This window comes from Fistularia commersonii, chromosome 13 (assembly GCF_037954325.1).
Source record: "Fistularia commersonii isolate RoL2024-O1a breed Wild chromosome 13, RoL_Fcom_v1.0, whole genome shotgun sequence".
NCBI lineage: Eukaryota > Metazoa > Chordata > Actinopteri > Syngnathiformes > Fistulariidae > Fistularia > Fistularia commersonii.
The window spans coordinates 12682557-12702385 of NC_141296.1; the positions used below are offsets into that span (position 1 = coordinate 12682557).

Sequence of the window (19829 nt, forward strand, 5' to 3'; positions counted from 1 at the left end):
AATGCTCACGGAATGACAAAAAAATTAGCAATAAAATTATTAATATTGGAGAAAGTTCAACACATGAATGACCAAGAAAGATCCAGGAAGAAAGTACCTAAAATTTGGATTCTGACCATATAATTCACTCCGCAAATAAAAATCCAAACCCTATTCATTGCAAACAATCCTCACAGCCTTGAGAGTACGCAAAAAAAGTTCACAGGAGGAAGGCCGTTTCCTTTTTTGCCGTTGTCCTTCTCGAGTCAGATCAAGGCCCATTTGGAGGGTTTGGAAAGTTTCTGCTCAACAGGACGAGAAAAAAGAAACATCGACAAAAAGAAAGAAACTTCAGCACCAAGTAAAAGTGCAAACCCCTCGGCTAAGAAGAAGGATGCCGCACAAATTGTTGCCGCTCCGTCACGATCGTCACCAAACAGTGCTGCCAACTCCACGGCTAAAGAGCTTTTTCTTTTTTTTATTATTTTAAAGCGATCTTTTTTTCACAAAAATCCACTCCGCAGACGCCAAGCTTTGGTCGGCAACCCCCCCTCCCCTAGACCAGAAGATAGATCAAGATAATGTTCCTCTGATTATTCCCAAGTTGACCTTCAGGTGGAGGGAGGGGGAAGCCGTCATCGTAACCGACCCCCTCAGATCACCGAGAATTATTGATGAATCACGATAGAGATTTGTCTCGGTCCATATAATTCTACACACCCAGGACGTCGTTAGCTTAAAAAAAAAAAAAAAAAAAAAAAAAAGAGAGAGAAAAAATGAAATTACATCCCGATGACCGTGGCAGTCATTTCCAGCGCAGACAATGAGCGCTAATGGCAAGGATACCGCCGATGCCGTTCATCGCGCGGCGCGTTCCCATTGGCGCCGGCTCCCGATGGCCGTGACACCGGCCGCTCGCTATTCTCACCCTTCGGCATGTTATTATTTTCCAATCGGCCGCCCGATGTCTCCCCCCGGCTCGTCTGGGCCGCTCAATGAGCTGGGAGTAAATGGCGCCGGAACGTGGTATTGCTTCTGAAATGTTATTCAAATGGCCGGGGGTGGCGGCCTATCTGTCAATCTTTATGGACATTAATTATTTTCAAGCAAGGGAATAAAAAGAGCTCCGAGTTATTGGACATGTGCGGAACATAGTGATGCACGGGCTAAATGGAAAGCGGTCTGAGAGGTTCCTCATTCCCTGCGTGGGGACAGATCATGAACCAGGAATGTAAAGCTCATTTGCTTAATAGATGATAATAAAAAAAAAAGAAAAAGTCAAATAAAACTAAGTGTTCGGTTTCCCCGGCGACACAGGTGCAAACTAGCCTCCGTGTTGGCAACATCAGGAGTTCTTGAGCGAGCGGCGCGTGGATGTTCATCTCAGCCTTTCACGCAGGAAGCAGCTCCAGACCCGACTTTGGCCAAGAAAGGCATAAAAGGTCAATTCTGTTTGAAATCGGGACGCACGCCGAGCCTGCCGCAAGTAGGAAGTACGCTAGAAAGACAAAAACTGCCCGTGGCTCTGTTTCCAACTGGTCGTGCTACTGGTGGGCCGGTCCGCAGGACAAAAGGGGAAAAGTTTAGACTTCCTGTGGCAGGAAGCGCACGTGAGAACCCAAACTAATAAAGGTATTCCTGATCTGCTCTGAGAGGGGGATGTGACCCCTTATTGAAATTCTAATGGAATTACATCCACAACAACAAGCTGGTTTCACCCTGTATACTAAAGTAAATTAACTTCTACCCACAATAATTAACTTCTAGACTGGTATGCTGCAACAAATTTCCAAATAGTTATTTAGTCAAGTTAGTGACTTACTGGGCTTCCGAATGTTTGTCTCCTGGACTCTTCTCTGTTCTGAATTGCGATCACATTTATTTATTCTACCAATAGATTACTAATCTGCATTTATTTTTATTTTGCGCTAAGGGTACTTATATCAAACACTGCTCAAAAATTAAAGGGAACACTTACATATTGTATCCTAGATCTGAAAGGATGAAACACTCTGGATACTTTACATAGCTGAATGTGCTGACAACAAAAATCACACAAAAATGAACAATGGAAATGTGTTAACCCATGGAGGTCTGGAGTTGGAGTCACACTCAAAATTACAGCGGAAAAAACACACTACTGGCTGATCCAACTATGATGTCATGTCCTTAAAACAAATCAAAATGAGGCTGGTCGTGTGTGTCTAGCATCGTCTTGGATGGTTTGATTTCGCAGAAGTGAGATTGACTTGGAGTTACTTCATTTTTTTTTTAGAGCAGTATATTTCAGATTATTTTGTATTCATTTGTAATGTGTTAAGCATGTAAACTGGATGACGTGTTATCTGATTAATTAAATACACGGCTGGAAACGATTTGTTTTGCATGTAAATTGCTGCCGGAGAGGGGCGTCACGTAAAAGTTCGCCCACATCGCCACATTGGGTAGATCCAACTGTGCCCCGCTCCCATCTTGTAAATAAAAACGCACAAAGTCATCCCTGATAAATCCAAAATATAAATGCTCTTCCTGCTAACCAGCTTCCCGGTGCTTCCCCTGCAAAGGTGAAAGAGCTGCTCTGTGCCGTATTTAGATCCGCTCGCGTGTCCGTTCTCCAGCCGGCTTAGTGGGTCAAGGATGGAAAATGGCCCGTAAAGCTGTCCGGGAACTCCTTTGGGAGTTTTAAAAGGAAAATCCGACCGGGCTTTTATTTTGAAGGGGGAGCACTCAGCCCGGGAATTGCAATAACTATTTTTAAAAAAATAAAAGCTGCAATAATGTGATTACGCCGTACTGTATCAATAATGACCTAACCCGGCCCCCCTCGACGGAATAAGGCAAACTTTCACACGGAACAATAGATCTTGGGGTAATCTTGCACGGGAAAAAAAAAAAACGCGGCGGCGTGCTCACAGCCGCCGCCTGCACAGATGTGACAAGTTATTAAAACACTCCGCCCCGGGGGGGAGTTGGTGTTTAATTTTAGAATTAATGTACAATTTAGAGCTCTGGTGTTTGCACTTCTCTAAATTATTCAAATGCACTCCTGCCACGGAGCAGCGGAGGGACGAGGACTCCACCGCCGCCGCCGCCGCCGCGCATAGAAATGAACGTATTATATGAGGGGGATGATGGAGGGGGACAGAGATCAGGGAAACATAAACATGGGTTCGAGACGACGCGACGGCATGTTTGCTACGGCGCCGAGTTCCGACCGGGAAGGTTTCGCCGCATCCATGGGAATAGTTGACGGCGCCTTTCGGAGGCCCCAAGATTGCGTTTCTCTCCAAGGGGAAATCTCTTCTTTGTGGACCGACTTTTCTCATATCTACTCACCGCCGCCCCTGCGGTTATTAGGGATTTGATTAAAAAGCTGGCGTTCTCAGACGCCCCCGCCGTCATGGCTGCATTATATTTGATATAATAAAAATGAAAACACAAAAATTTATTTCTACACACACAACAATATATTATCTATTCTTATTATCTATTATCTTCGGATCTTATCATACATGTATACACACACACACACACATATATATATATATGAATGAATGACTACAACCATGGTAGCTGGAGAGCTGACAGCTTCACTGAGGTTATTGTTTCTAACATTACTCTCATCCCAACGAAGGTATTCCATAAACAAGCTAAAGATAAATACAGAACTTACTCCCTCTGCTATTCCGAGTTCTCTGGAAATATTAATCTTTTTAACTTTTTTTTTTTCCTCCACTCAAAACTCATGAATTCCGTGTGGCAGCAGCTGACCGGGTAATGAGGCAGCTCAGAGGGAAAAGGTGTTGGGAAAAAAAAAAGGCAATGTCAGTTGCGATTACGCTGAGTTCATTATAACTTGAAAAGTGATAGAGATACACTTTATGAAATTAAAAAAGTTGTAGCTTTGTCAAATTAACCCCTCTAAGGTGATCAGATGATTCTTTCAAAACCACACAGAAAGTTTCTGATATACAGTTATTCCACATATCTTAAACTATTTAACGTGAAATATAAAAGGAGATGTAAGGCAACGTGGCTTCCGCCTCGCAGCAAGAAGGTTAAGTCCTGTGTTGAGTTTGCATGTTTTCCCTCTGAAAAATGTGCAAATGGTTCATCGCCCAGGCTGGTGAATGAGTGGACGCCTACATATGATAGAGGAACGAGAGAGTCACTGGTTGTGTGTCTCTAAACGTGGCAAACAACTGACTGGCGGTCAGACAGCAGGATAGTTCTCCAGTCCACCCTGCATCCCTGAGTGCAGGCTAAGCCGAACCTGGGTATTTTACGGCCCGCGGGCCACATTTGGCACATTTTGCTTTTTTATCCGACCCGCCAAAACTATTTTCTTTGAATACATTACATAATATTCCAGTCATTTGGCAGACGCTTTTGTACAAAGCGACGTACAAAAAGTGCAATTCAGTCACCGAAGATCTGAAGTACCAGTGGTCGGAAGTCAAAAGTGACCACTTGACCAAATAGCCATCTCAGAACTATATACATGCATACATTAATTCCATCTTTGATGTTTTTCTTTTTTTTTTTTTTTTCATTGGGGGCGAAGTCCGATTAGTCACATTTTAAAATTTGATACTATTTTTTTTTTTTTTTAAATAACTATACTGCTCAAAAAAATAAAGGGAACACTTGAACAACACAATGTAACTCCAAGTCAATCACACTCCTGTGAAATCATAGTGTCCACTCAGGAAGCAACACGGATTCATTTTGACTTGTTTTAAGGACATTACATCCAAGTTGGATCAGCCTGGAGTTTGTTTTTACACTTTAATTTTGAGTGTGATTCTTATCCAGACCTCCATGGGTTGATACAATTGATTTCCATTGATCATTTTTGTGTGATTTTGTTGTCAGCACATTCAACTGTGTAAAGAGCAAAGTATTTCATAAGAATATTTCATTCATTAAGATCTAGGATGTGTTTTTTAAGTGTTCCCTTTATTTTTTTGAGCAATGTATAACTTAGATAACTATAACTATAACTTGAATAACTTTAAAATAACCATTTTCAATCAATATTGAATGTAGAAACTCCTTTTTTTTTCCTTTTGTTTAATTTTGTATGGATGATTACACACTAAATAATGTCGGTACATTTCTTTTATAATTGATGATGTTAAAGTTGAAATAAAAATGCAGAAAAATGTAAATATTGCAATTGCAATTTTCATTTTGTTCAATTTACATGATACCTAGTTGGCCTGCGCATGACAATTAAAGAAAATGTGGCCCACCAGCCAAAATAATGGCACACCAAATTGTATAGAGAAATTTAAAAATAAAACTGGTGCGTCAATGATAAGAGAATCCTCATATATAGTTAATCGCTAACTTTTTTAAGTTAAGCAATAAACAGATCAGCTTTCATGGCCCAACCAGCAATCTGGATTAAGGAGTGCTATTTTGTTGTCATTCCATCACACATTTGGAAGCAGAGAAGAGTAACGGTTAATGGAGTGACGTTAACTCTAATCATCCGGTTAATGTTGTGACGAGCCAAACTTTTGGCAGCGTCCACCGGGCAGGTGTGAACAGACACATCCGATCAGCGTCTTTCCAAATCAAATTAAAGGGAGCGGCGTCATTCGGTGGTCACGTTTTTTTTTTTTTTTTGTTCACTTTGACCACCGTAGGCATCCGATGGCTGACGGCTCCGAGTCCATCCCAAGAAATATAAATGGAACGGTTCCGTATGTGTGAATGTAAATCACGCCTGGGAGGGAAATCCAGTATTCCACATTTTCATACATAATCTACAAGTTCGAGGGGTGGGGGTTCATCAAACATCCGCTGGCAAAACAGGCAAATATTTGGAAATCTCTTCAGAACGACGCGTGACTGGTGGTGTTGCTTTAGGTTGTTGACATGAGTGAAGCTGAGAACTGTAATAAACCGGGCATTTTAGAACCCCGGAGCTTTTTTTTTTTTTTTTTTTTTCTTAATCATCCGTTCAGGTTTTTTCACCCTTTTTCTTTTTTCATAAAAAGGTCGGCATCCCTGTGTGAAAACCAGAAGCCTCCCTGGAATTATTTACGATCCCCTCCGACCACCACCGCGACAATCTGCTCGTGGTTGCGCCGGAGATGAGTTTGCTGAAAAGTGGCCAAAGTGAGATCTCCGCTCTGGGCGTACGAAGGGCGGCGCATTAAAGTGAATCACAGCAGACAGCCGGGGCCACCCGTTATGGTAATGCACCCTCTGCAATTACTGCTTCGACCTTCCCCTGGTGCGGAGAAATGGAGGGAGGTCCATTTAGCTGCCCTTTCAAGCACTTGGAGGCCGACGCGTCAGGCGGCACCGCCACCTTTTGCCCGACATCGCCTCTAGTTTAAAGGATACATCGGGAAAACGCGGTGGGATTTTAGGGAGGAGACGTACGGCAACTGCAGAGGAGCGCGGGAGCTTGAATGCTGAAGAAAGCAAATTATGAGCGTTTTAGGTAATAATCGTAAATTACAGAGCGCCGCATTTGGAATCCTCGAGCGGAGGAGGGTAGATATTTGCCGGGATTGGTGTCGTGACCTTCTGCGGCAAAAATGACAGACGAATAATTCGATTAAAAATGGCAGTTTTCACAGCAGGAACCGCTCGGGTTGTGGTCAGAGGGATTGTCTGCAGGGAATGTGGAGTGCCGTGCTTGGAGAATAATCACGTGAGGGAACGTGACGGCGCTCCGGTGAGGTTCCAGGCGAGCCGAGCCGATGCTGAAAACAAGTCGTTGACCAACTGCTAGCCGCTGATCGGCGCAGGAATCAAACCTGCCATTATTAAAAAAAAAAAAAAAAAAAAAGGACCGAAGGGTGCTACACGTTAGCATGTCTCCGACTGCTCTCGTCTTGCTATTTGTGCTCAGATAAGCAGCCACAGACCCAAGAGCGAGTCCACCATCGGCTCAACATCCGCCATTATTTGTGCGTTTTGTGTCCCGTATAAAACTCTATCACACCGTGCAATGACGCCCCTGTGGTTTCTCCTCTGTGGAAACATATTCCAATCTGAAACCGGACATCCGACACCTTTTAAAACCTTTTTTTTTTTTTTTAATTTATCGTTAGCACTGGGCTAGCCCTTAGTTATGCTGCTATGCGCGTATCCTGCTAAGAGGAACTCATCTCATTCCTCTCACTCGTCCTATCCTGTTAGCGCTTACGTTCCTTCATCAACGCATGATAGTAATTTCATATCTTCTCCTAATGGGATCTCTCATGTCATGATCCTCATGCAGCGCTCCTGCCAGGTGCCCATCATTATTTCTTATTTCTTTCATTGATATTAAATCCATAATTGTATCATGTCACCAGAACCTTCAAGCTGCATGCACGGTTTCTCGCTCGGTCAAAACAGAGGGCCATCCGGTTTCTGCACAAGTAAAAGTGCAGTGTTTTCTTGCTGCTATCATCAAGCGCTTGCTCATGGTGCAATGTTGGGTTACTGTCGATTCTCTTCCATTTGTTTTTCCAGACTTTCTATTTGTGGAAATTGTCATCAGACGACTGTGTTGTGATTTTGACGTCCGACTTGACAATGAAGTAACAGAAAATCCACCCGACAGAGTCCAGCCCTCTCAGAGTGGAACTAGAACAGAGTCGTGGAAAAGCGCCAGAATCTGGTTTTGCTGGTATTTTAAAACGCCACCGCAAATCACCTGACGTCTCCTCAGCCATGCACGTTTGCATGTCGCCCACGTGATTTGGAGATCAATGATGTCAAAAAGGAAAAACCCAAGGGGAATTTCAGTGAAGCCACACAGGAAGTATTTGGATATTAGAAGCTTGAGAGAACCTGAAGGACACTTGAGCTTACACCTTTGATCGCACAGGGTTTGAGGCTGGGTGAGGGGGGTTGATATTTTGCAACAGAGAGCTTGTCGCCCCTAAAAAAGTCTAACTGCAGCATTTAATCTGGCCCTTGGGTAGAAACATCAAAATTTGGTATCCCGTCTGTGGTCTTCGGATGCTCAGAGGACAAGACACAGTTTTGTAGGGACTAAATGTGACGGGGATTCGCACTGGTTCGACTTTGCATTCGCTCCAGTCTGGTGTCTCCGGATGCATCCGGAACAAACTCGGACATGTAAGGACTGAAACTGGCGAGGGTTTGCAGTTCAGGTTTCGGTCTGCGGACTCCAGATGCGTGGGGGTGCATCAGGATGCGTTCGGCTGCCGTAAGGATTGAGCCAACACTGACCCGGCAACCAGTGAGACTGAGGTTCTAGCTTCGGGGTCCTCACTACCCCAAAACCCTCAGTATCACCCCTTGAGGAACAGCTTTAGCCTTCCCAAAACAAAAACCCGACAAAACCCGGTGGGCCGAGGGGGAGACGACTGGAAAGTGGGCCAAAAAAAAGGGGGGGGGGAGTGGGGAGTAGTGCCGCAGGGTCCGGGAGTGGCCAGGTCATTCCCTAACAATCCCTAACAAATTCTATTTGTTGCTAAACGCGAGAACACCGTACAAGATCTTTTGTTCGATTTTCTCTCGAGTCAGCACGGCTAGTCAGGCTAGAAATTGCTCAGGTTGGTGCATGAGGGTAACAAGCCCAACCTGACCTCTGCTGCAGGGGTGATCAAGGGCAAAAGAGCAGATAGCCACATTAGCGACAGCCAGCTATCAGTACTGCATGTTTGTTTACACTCTAAACTGTGGCTCTTGTTGGCACGGGTCCAGCTGGTTTGACCAATCATGTCGTCCGCGACCCCTCATCAGGCGCCGCTGTTAAATGTCTGATCCCCCCGCCTCTCCGAGGTCAATCATCTCCGGATTTCCAGATCGTTTCTGACATAAGATCGCTGATCTGACTTCCAAAACATTAAAAGACGTCTTGCCTCCAAGGAGCTCACAAATCAAGACGGTAAAATCTTTTTTTTTTTTTTTTTTTACCCCCTCCTTATGCGGCATCTCTCACACAAAGTCCAAGCCAATGTACTCCCCATAAAAGACAATAAAATTTGAGCACAACCATAACGGAGAGAGGGCAAATAAATATGATAAATATGGAGGAGGTTTTCGGCGAAGGGCTTCAGAGCTCGGGATGGTTTGTGTCTAATGAGCGTGTCGCTTATTTACTGCGGCGTCGGGCCATTTGGAGGTTTGCGCTGTTGACGAGGAAGCCTGCACACAAATCTGGCGGATGCGGCGTGTTTAAACACACACACATACCATCTTACATGTTTAAAAACCCCAGACTAGAAAAAGAGGGGAAAGTACATTTTGGGCTCTAGATGGATGTCTTGCATAGTTCCTTTTTTAAAAAACGTAAATTCCACGCATCAAGGCTTCATCACGACTGAATGGACAGAAATGATGTGTCTGCGAAGAGGGGAGGCGGAACAAAAAGAAGAGAAAGGAATAGAAACTCACCTTTTATCCTCAAGCTCTCAGGAAGCCCATCCTGCAGGAAGAGAGAAGACAGTTAGGATGAGTCAGACACAAACTCGACATCAGCGGTACGTCTTCATTAAAGATTGACTCTTCCACATTTGGAGGTAGTCACGCGACCTAGCTTAGCATGATGTGAGCAGAACAGAGTCCCTAGGCGTGCAAATGACAGAGGAGCTCCGCACCGCAGCGCTGGCCGAGGAACCACATCAGCATCTCTACCAGAGCCGGAGCCGCCATCAGGTGGACCCTCTACAGGGGCAGCATCGATAGCGTCACACTCGTGCTACATCCTGCGGTAAGAGTCTCCAGGGCTACAGTGACTGTCAGTAACCTCTTGTCAAAATCTTTTTATGGCAACTGGGCTTGAATTTCTTCCATTAAAGATGTCTCACCGCTCATCAAGGGAAGAAAAATTCAAGTCCGGTTGTCAAAACAAGATTTCAACCAGAATTCACCGTGACCTGGATGAGTGAGAACCTCAAAGCTCATGTATCTCGACTTTGCATTGCATGAACATACAAGACAGTGTAGGTGCTCAATACGTCGATCGCAAAGGTAATTTGCGATCGATGTTCTTCAGAACAAGAGTGGTACCAATAACGGTACGTTTATGTTACACAGAATTGAATTTGTTCTTTGAGAGTTTTTTTTTTTATCTGAATGCGGCTCCTCCAGATGCTCGAGTTGCCTTCCTTCAGGTTTCAAAGTCCCCCGTGGACGAATACTGGTGGATCCCATGACATAAAAAAAAAAAAAAATAGACGTCGGCCTATTATCCATCCCATCACTTGATTGATATACAGGGCAGCCAATCAGATGACATCTGATTTTTTCTGACACTGAGGTCTCTGCACGTGCACAAACAACGACGCGAAGTGCAGCAAAACGAATAAGCTGGTCAGCAAGTTACCTCCAATTTTTAGCACGCGTTTTTTTTTCTGTTAAACTGAAGAAAGGGTATAAAATGAGTGGGAGAGCCGAACCAAGTAAGAAGATAAAAACATATCTCTTTCATACGGAATGAGAGGAGGACATTTTCGAAGTGGGTTTGCCTCATCAGCCGGTCTACCGTCGCAATACCAAAGACGGGTAATGTGGAGCGGCATTTTCGGACTGTTTGTGGAAAATACACCATGGACATCCCGCCGAAAAGCGAGCTGAGAAAGAAAAAGGTGAAGGAAGTAAAATTCCAGTCGTCCGGGAAGCGGTCACTTCTCACACAACATAATTCAAAAGCGAAATCCGCGACCGAAGCATCGTTCCGGGCCAATCACGTCATCGTCAATAAGGCCGGCTGGAAGCAGCTACTGTTCGGACTATGATTCAATCCGGTGCACGTCATCAGAGTGAACTTGGGTCATGACAAAAAAAAAATCTAAATCACTATTTTATGTTGTGCAATATTGGCTCATGCAGTTATGCAAAGTACATTAACATACACTGTACATATAAAGAACGCTTTGCATTTTTGTTGTGGGTTGATCATTTTGACTTGGTCATTTTATAAGTAGCTCGCATGCTACAAAAGTGTGAGCACCCCTGGTGTAGAAGGTGAAGTGTTAATGGATGGAGGAACTTTCAGGAGCCTCCATCAGTGTCAGTTCACGCCACACACACACTTATCCACGCCCGGTCTGCCATCACAAGAAGCGTCAAAGATACGGCTTGACAGAGAAGTGCTGATTTCTGGTATAAAAATAAAGATAATTCGCTTCGAGAAAAAGGGGAGCAAATAGCCGCGACCCTTTCAGATGGCGCCGTGTGAAATCCGCCTTGTTTGGAGGAAAGCATGAGCACGATCACCTATTGTCAAGAGCCGCTCCTGACAAAAATACCGCGACGAGTACAAATATTCAAAAAAGGGTGACTTTTTGTGTCATCGGTTTGGGGAGGATGCTATTACGCAGGAGGAAGAAAAATAAATGAATTATGCAACAGGTTCGCAGCCACTAATGAACAGCTGTCCCCGAACGGCTGCAGGAAAACATTGTACATTTCCTTGTTTTCAGGATTGACTGTTAAAAATCGATGCCGCCGCACACACATATTACACTCACCTCGGTTTACTTTATATTTCCATTACTCTTACACTATTACAAAACACAGAATGGATTCTGCAGCGGACACAATGTCAGCCTCGCTGACTTCATTAGTCGAAGTTATAACGCTTTCTTTTTCTAAACGTCCTCCACCAAGAAGCTGACAAATCTTTGTTATTTGGTCGGAAAAGGGTGAGAGTCTCACCTGCCCGTCACCGCGGCGCCGCAGGGGAGTCTTGATTGCCCCTCATTGGAAACATGCGTGCAAAACCTTTAAATAGACCCCGCCCACAAGCTCACCACTTCCTGATTGTGAGTCCGAGTAAACATCACCCGGGTATGTCTTCTTCTTCTTCTTCTTCATTGGTCGATCCCTGCTGCGTATATTATGGTTCTGCTTTGTGTTTTATGTTGTTCAGCTGTTAGCCAGCCGTGTTTCCTTTGACGGGTCTTATTTAGTTGTTAACTCTTTTGCACTTTTTGGCAAATATCAGAAGAAACGTTGTGAAATCCCCGCAGGCAGTCATTTGGTATTCGGAGTACGACCCTTTTTGCTTTACGCTGCCGGAACCCACGAGGTCCTTCACTGTATGGCGTTTTTTTGTTTTTTTTCTCGGGTTTTGCTCTTGAAACAGGACAGTTTTGTGCCGTCTCATATTGTAAGTGGTCGTGAAGTGGCTTAACACGGGTTTATGTCAGGCTCTGATAACACAGTGGGGTTCCTTGAGCTCTACAACTCAGGGTTTGGCCATAAGACTAAGAGAGTGTCGTCTGAGAGCCTGATTACTTTACCTGAGGCTCCTTGGAACTGGATTTAAGAAAAACAACACTCTGACCTGCTCAATGTCAAGAAGGAAACTCGCTTCTCTCACGATCTCAGAACATTTACAAGCAGCGTAGGTTTGGGGCGCATTTTAATACGAGTGATGCCTTCGGCCCAAGAGTATCCACTTGTGATCCGGACAGGAAGTGAAACTCCAGCCACTTCTGGTTTAACTCTGTTCCTCTTTCTACCTGGTAAAACGCAACGCGTCCTGTCTGCTGTTGCTAAGCGCTTGCTCGTGGGCCAATTTGGGCTTTCTGTCAATCATAAGAGTACAACCCAGACCCGCTCTACGTGGAAAGGGTCATGTGACAACGGTGATGTGACGCCATAGCAATAAAATCTAACTTGACCGGACTGCTCACCGCTGGTTCTCCTCCAACATGGACTTATTAAAGAGAAATTCTGGTGTCTCTGCTTTGAGATGGACATGAGCTGCCTGCATAACCGTACCGGAACAACCATTTCGGTGTCCCCCAACTGAAAACCCGAGAACCTCCGTCCCGTGTACTATTGGCAGCCGAGTCCGTATGCTCCATACTTCAATGCAGCGGATAAGGGAGTCTTTGTACACTGCTCAAAAAAATAAAGGGAACACTTAAAAAACGCATCCTAGATCTAAATGAATGAAATACTCTTATGAAATACTTTACTCTTTACACATCTGACAACAAAATCACACAAAAATGATCAATGGAAATCAATTGTATCAACCCATGGAGGTCTGGATTAGGAATCACACTCAAAATTAAAGCGTAAAAACAAACTCCAGGCTGATCCAACTTTGATGTAATGTCCTTAAAACAAGTCAAAATGAATCTGTGTTGCTTCCTGAGTGGACACTATGATTTCACAGAAGTGTGATTGACTTGGAGCTACATTGTGTTGTTCAAGTGTTCCCTTTATTTTTTTGAGCAGTATATTTTCTCACATCCGTTTATCACGATGGGTTCGGCCGGGTTCACTTTCTGGGGTCCGTGTTCACACCGTGCAATTTCAGTGCCATGACATTGCCGAACCACTTGTTGGGCAGTTGTGTACATCCGAGTTCCGCCCCTTTTTGAATGCCATCTTAACTAATGGCCTAGAATAAGCCGTCCCTTCGCATCTTCCTGTTTTACAGCCCACTGTTGACGCTGCCTCGCTCGGCAGTGCTCACACACACCTGTGACTCCCATATATTCAGGGTACCCGCTTTCCAGCTGAGCCGTTGACATTTAGAACCGCACTACAGGTAGGGAAGATATTAAACTGAACTGATTTGCATACGGTGGCACGCGTTCGTGGTCCGATTGCCCGAGGAGAGCGATTTTCCCCCGAGCCTTCCGCAGGTCAGGGGAAGCTCAGGCAACCACCTGTGCGACCGCCGCGATCGTCTGACCCGACCCGCGCCTCCCGAGGCTGGCTGCTTGCCTACGTCCGTCCTGTACACCTGCCTTTTAATACATCAACACCCCTGTCTCCATGATCCAACCGGGCTGCCAAGTAAAGCCGCACCTGTGACCGGTGACTCACTGCTGGGATTTATAATGCAATTACACGGAATTCCCATGAACCGAATATTAGCATCCAACCGTTACTTTGCGAGATAAGAACAGCTAACATGCGAGTTCTATGCATCGCTCTTCTAAATATTCATAAATCACCGACTATTTTGCTAATTTAAAACATGTTAGTGCTGGAATTATTTTTTGCACGCTGCTAAGACAAGCGTTTTAAACCGTTACATGAGGCAAATATTTTAGCAGTTTTATGCTTTTAAAAAAAAAAAAAAAAAAAAGCTAATCGAATATGCATGTCAACCTGAACACTTTATTGTTACGGCTTGCCAGTCTCCTACTGTGTGTGCAAGTGTTTTTTTTTTTTTCTCTCTGTCCCCAAGCAGAGACTACACACACACACACACACACACACACACACACACACACACCAGGTTGCCCCTGCCTCAGGTGGGCTGCCATTTCAACGACAACAGCTCATCAGGATGATTGACAGGGTCTGGTGGGGACTGAGAAGAACCCGGAAACAAGGAGGTGGCGGGTCATATTTAAGCTACTTTAAACTACGCTGAGCCGCCACGCCTCCCACCCTCACTGAAACTCAATCTCATTTGTCCAGCCCAACCACCGCTCCCTCTCCTCACTTATCCCCTGTTAATCTAGATTTGCCATGTGGCTGAGCCAGCGCCGGATGAGCGATTCGGGGGGGGGGGGGCTTAACACACGCCAACCCTCGCTTCCATTTTGTTTGTCCCGACATAACAGCTTGACGTCGGGGAGACAGGCTCTCCCAAATTGCTCTGGGCCTGCACGTCCAGCCGGTGGACGGTAGACAACTAGCCTGGCCGGCACAATCAAAACATGTCCGCAGAACTACAATCTCAATCCTTAGTTTCTAATCTGCATCCTCTCACTGCAGCTACAGGCGCCGCATAAACATCAAAACATCTACCGTGCTTGACGGACTATTAGCCGCTACTTTTTTCACAATCTTTAAACGCTACGGCTAAAATAATGAGGCGGCTAATTTCTAGATTTTTACAAGTTAACTGTAAAAACACGCTGCCAAAATATTTAGACACATTGGACCGATAAAATTAGCAAACAGGTAACAGTGGAGCAATGAAACGCTTCAAATTTAATCAAATGCACTTTCGCTAAATTCTTCTTATCAGTCATTTTGCGCTTCGTGCACAGACCATTATGGCCAACATACAAAATAACGTCGTAAAGTAAAAGGCAGTCAATCTGCAAGTGTTTGACGGAAGATTTTGACAACTTTAGAGGTTTTACTGCGCAGGATAAAGATGAAGATAGCGATCAATGACCTTTCCTGGTTGGTTTTAAAAAAAAAAAAAAATTAAAAATTGAGTGGCCTGATGTATTGCAGGTATAGTTTGGAGGGATCAGTTATGGTACGTATCTAATTAAAAGTTAAAACTTTTTCCGTGTAACATCTTTCTGTGTCCACATCTTATTTTACAAATGGACACTTTGCTGATTGTAAACAAGTGCAGACGAGTACAATTTATTTTCTTTTCCCTTACAAATTTAGCAGGTGCAGTTTATGTTCAGGTGCACTCAGTCGTCTGAAAACGACTGTATTTTGTCGTATAAATTATCGATTAAGGACATCTTAACATTTCTACCACTTGTTTGTTTCAATTCCTTCCGTGTGCGGAGATATTTATTATTATTTCACTGAATCTCAGGGTTTAAAAGACCAGAACCTTGAACACAGCATTACGAGAAAATAAGCACAGCGCATTTGTATTCTTACAAATTATGTTGTTGTTTGCGCTTTCACCTCACTTAGACACACACACACACACACACACACACACACGGGGATGTTGCTTAATCTTAAACCACCCTTCTATGGCTGCACACCCTATATATTATAATTACTTATTAATGACTACATTAGCATTAGCTAGCATTATTGATTTGCCCTTATATACTGGAGACCGTTACTTTGTTTGCTTGTTTAGATTAATCAGATGGACACAATGGATAGCTAGTAGTTTACAAATGCACACTTTTGCCGTCTGTACGTCGTGCAGACCGGTTGTGTTGTGCGATAACTCGAGTGTATTGCCATAGGTGACCACCTGGGGGAACTGTGTGTAAATTGAATGCTGGAAAAGAGACATGAAGGATTCCATAAAGTAGCGGGAATGTCCAAATATGACAAACGAGTGTTTAAATTTAGATTGTGTTTAGATTTGCATTGTTTCAATTGTTAAAGTCACCTAGCATGTACAGTATATATATATATATGAAGAAGTTTTAGGGGAAATTATACACTGCATTTTATCACTAAAGATCATATATTTATGCATTCAACACAGACACGCGTGCACACACTTGCATTTGGATTCGCTAACTAGCCGTTCCTTCAGAATATGGAGAAGACGTGAGTCATCGTTCCACGAGGGGCGTGGAAACGGGGGGAGGATTCATCGCCTCGCGCGCCTCCGATTCTGGCCTGAAGCAGAATGAAGTATCTCCAGGGTTGGTGTTACGGATAATGTGGACGTTCAAGCGCAGCCTAACTTGAAAAGTATACCGTAGCGTTCCATTAGCGTGCATTAAATATGTATACGCTAACAGTGTCTGTGCACAACATCAGTGTTTCTTCTGCCTGACAAAAAAAGAGCCGTGTCTAACCGACCCGAGAACCATCGCCACTCATTTCCAGGGAACGGAAATTAGTTCTTGTTTTGTTTTTGTTTTTAAACCGTACATCAAAAGTTCAGGACGACGGATTTATTTTTGTGTTTTGTATCAGAGTAAACCAGACTTGGGCATTTTATCACATCCCGCCCGTTTGTCTTTTTTGTTATTCGGCCCGCCAAACTATTAAATATTTTAAGACGTATTTTCATCAATATTGACTTTAGAAACTCCTTATTTTTTCCTTTTGTTTCATTTTGTATGGATGATTACAAACAAAACAATGTCAGCACATTTACATGATCATGAATGATTTTAAAATTGAAAAAAAATGCCTAAATATTTAAATTGCAATTTTCATTTTGTTCAATTTACTTGATACCTAGTTGGCCCGCGCATAAAAATTAAATAAGAAATGTGGCTTGCCAAAATAATTGCTTACCCCTGGAGTAAACAAATGATTCGGGCAGGTATGAGGGTCTGTTGGGTCGGAGGGACGGGTTTATGACACACTCCATATTGGGCCGAGGCTCGAAATGGACTGTGACAGTTCAGTCTGATATCAGCGAGTTTAGAAAGGTTTTAGAAAAAAAAAAAAAACGGCAGAGGAGAAATGGGGTTGTCTGCCTCTGAAGCGCCGCCACCGCCCCGTTATCTCTACACTTCCACTCGCATCACTCGGGATGTTTGGGTGTTGGGAGTTAAAATCTCTTTAAGGCCGTGACAGACAACTCTCCGTGCCTGAGAGGAAGCCCTCGTGCGCGGCGGCTATCTGCGGCCTGTGTGTTTTTGTAAATCTTCTCTCGCATCCAATCCGGTTCAAAAGGTCAGGTTCTGCGACAGCGACGTACGGTCGCCGCAGCCGCCGCCGCCGCCGCCGCCGCCACGCCCCGGCCGAATCCGACACGGTCCAACAACGTTACTCCCTCCCGTCGTCTCTCGCTCTTCACCGATTTTTATTTCTAAAGAGCCCAAACACGAAATCATCTCAGGGCACGTTACAAAAGGAGCAACCGCAAGACCGCGTCTCTACGGCAACGGGCCGCTTCACCCGTGACCGCCGTCCTCCTACGACGCCATCTACAGACCCGCCGTCAGCAGAACCGACTCCTAGAAAGAACCTAATTGGGAGCAATTTGAAAATCCAGACGTCGGTCATTTTGAGGCCAGATGGAGAAAACAACCTTGTTGCCGCGGCTGTGTTTTTCAAAGGCGGCGGGTCCGCTAATGACCGCGCGATGTTATTTTTGTGATTTGGCGGGCAGGAAGGCGACCCCTGAGGCAAAAGGAAAAAAAAAAAAAAAAAAAAGATGTTTCAAAGGTCTGTTGGAGAAGAAAGGAAAAAAAAAACAAAAGTCTATACCTTGTGGCGGAATCTCACAACGGGTCGATAGGACGGCGACCCCGGTCCCTCGTCGCTGGGCCTCCCGTTGGCGCCGAGCACGGCGAGCCCCAACAGAGAAATTGCCGCCGAAAACCATCCGGACGTCTTCATTGGTCTTTTCCTGTCGGAAACCAAACAAGCGCTGTTAGCACATTCGGCGCCGGGCTGACACCGAAAGCTATCAATACACGGTCACCGCTCAGCGGCGAGGATTAAATCTCCTTTTGAATCAATTAAGGGGAAATAGACGTCACCGGGAGATCGAGATAAAAAAAAGACAAAGAGACGATATATTATAGCAATTAAAGCGGCGGCTTTGAATTAATTAGGCTGAGAGTGGAAATCGGGCGACAGTGATGCGCCGGGGAGATTACCTCTCGGCTCCCGCCTGTTTTTTTTTTTTTTTTTCGGATGTCCCCACGATTCCCTCTCTGCCTGTCGAAATAACCAAATAAATGTCTTTTCAATTACCCGCGCCACCAAAAACACAACAGATGAAATACAGTTTTGACCTTTTGCGTGGCGTGAATTAAACGTCCGGCGGAAGGGGAGCTCGTGTTAACCGTCGTCATGCTCGGGCTTGAAAAGCCACGCGTCGCCGTGCGTCCCTCCCACCTCTCTTCGTATTTCTGCGTGATACATCTCCTCCGTCAGAGCGGCGGTCATGAATAAACGACGACCCTTCATCCTGCTACCGAAGGAGGGCGACCCACGGCAGGAGGGGGACCCCGTGTTCCTCCCCCGCCGAGTCACAGGGTGACACATAAGTTCGCTGTAGCTCTACAGATCGAGGGTTCTTGATTTTTTTTTTGGGGATACGAGCTTCTCCCTCACTTTAACTTTGCAGTACCTAGAAGCTTTTTTAGGGACTTTTTTTGGTACATTGCATTGGATCCAGGGACCATGGAATTCTCTTCCTCATTCTCTTCTTGGCTCCTTCTTCGACTTTTTTAACAGTTCCATAGAAACTGACGTAGGCGCTTGGTTATTGGTGGAACTCAAAAGCCATGCTCATTATTGGAGATTTCTTGTTTTTAAAATCTACTGCAGTCACCGGTTCAGCTGTTTTCTTACAAATAATGAACAGAACCAACAAGAAATGGGCCGACAAAGAGGTCCAAGCCCTTCTGGCTTGCTACACCAAAGATCGGCTAAGATGCCTGCAGAGGAACATAAACATTTTGGCCAAAATAGCTACAGAGAGGTGTCTTTTTATCAGGGAGAAAATGTAAACATGTCCCCCATCTAATAGTCCATAGTTATTATTCCTGCCGTGCAGAAGATAAATGCTAAGGCAACTTTGCTCTCCGTGTTTTCTGCGTCGTCTTCCTCTTCCTCTACCTCCCTTCGTTTTGTTTTGAGGTGGTCCAGACCATGGTCCCTCAACTTCTGCGTAAATGCAAAACTAATTCTTAAAGCCGACTGGCCCATTAGGCAAATGCTTGGGGTGTTGTGGCATCCAAGGGACATCGAAAAATCAGGATAAAATTCATTTTCGACACAATTATATCAATTTTTTCTATTAACTCTTAAATGGAAAAGCTCACATTGACTCAAATTTAAAGCAATATTACTACAAGTGATGATATCAAATTTCCTTCTATGGGTGGAGGGGCAAATTTTTTGAACTTGTTGTATCTATGATTTATTATTTACTATCATTACAATTCTCATTATTGTTCACTTATTTACAAAAAAAAATATGTTGTAGTATTTATATTGTATTTCAGACTTTTATTTTGGATGGATTTGAAATTTGTTAAGCATGTAAAGTGGGTGAAAGGTTATCTAATAAGGTAAAGACAATGGTAAAAACAACGCTTTTCAATTTTTTTGGGAACACGAAAATTGCAGATGGGGTATGGAGGGTCCTAGAATCAAATTCAGGCTGTGTTCTGAGAACACGTCGTCTGAAAGCGCCTCGGATTTCTTTTCTCTTAATTTCAAGGTTTTTTGTTTTTTTTTGTTTTCATCCGAAAATAAAGGATGCAGCAAAACGCCCACTGGCTAGAATGTGAAAGTCATCTTTC

At 44.3% G+C, this 19829-nt stretch overlaps 1 protein-coding gene across 1 annotated transcript in view; it reads right to left on the reverse strand.

Moving 5' to 3' along the window:
• fstl5 (follistatin-like 5) overlaps window positions 1-19829 on the reverse strand; it is a 164293-nt gene that overhangs the window by 123094 nt on the left and 21370 nt on the right. Inside the window, exons 2-3 of the mRNA XM_086158084.1 lie at window positions 17779-17920; window positions 9358-9388 (exon numbers count right to left, since the gene is read on the reverse strand). Coding sequence (XP_086014210.1) covers window positions 9358-9388; window positions 17779-17920 — 173 coding nt within the window. The remainder of the gene's footprint in view (window positions 1-9357; window positions 9389-17778; window positions 17921-19829) is intronic.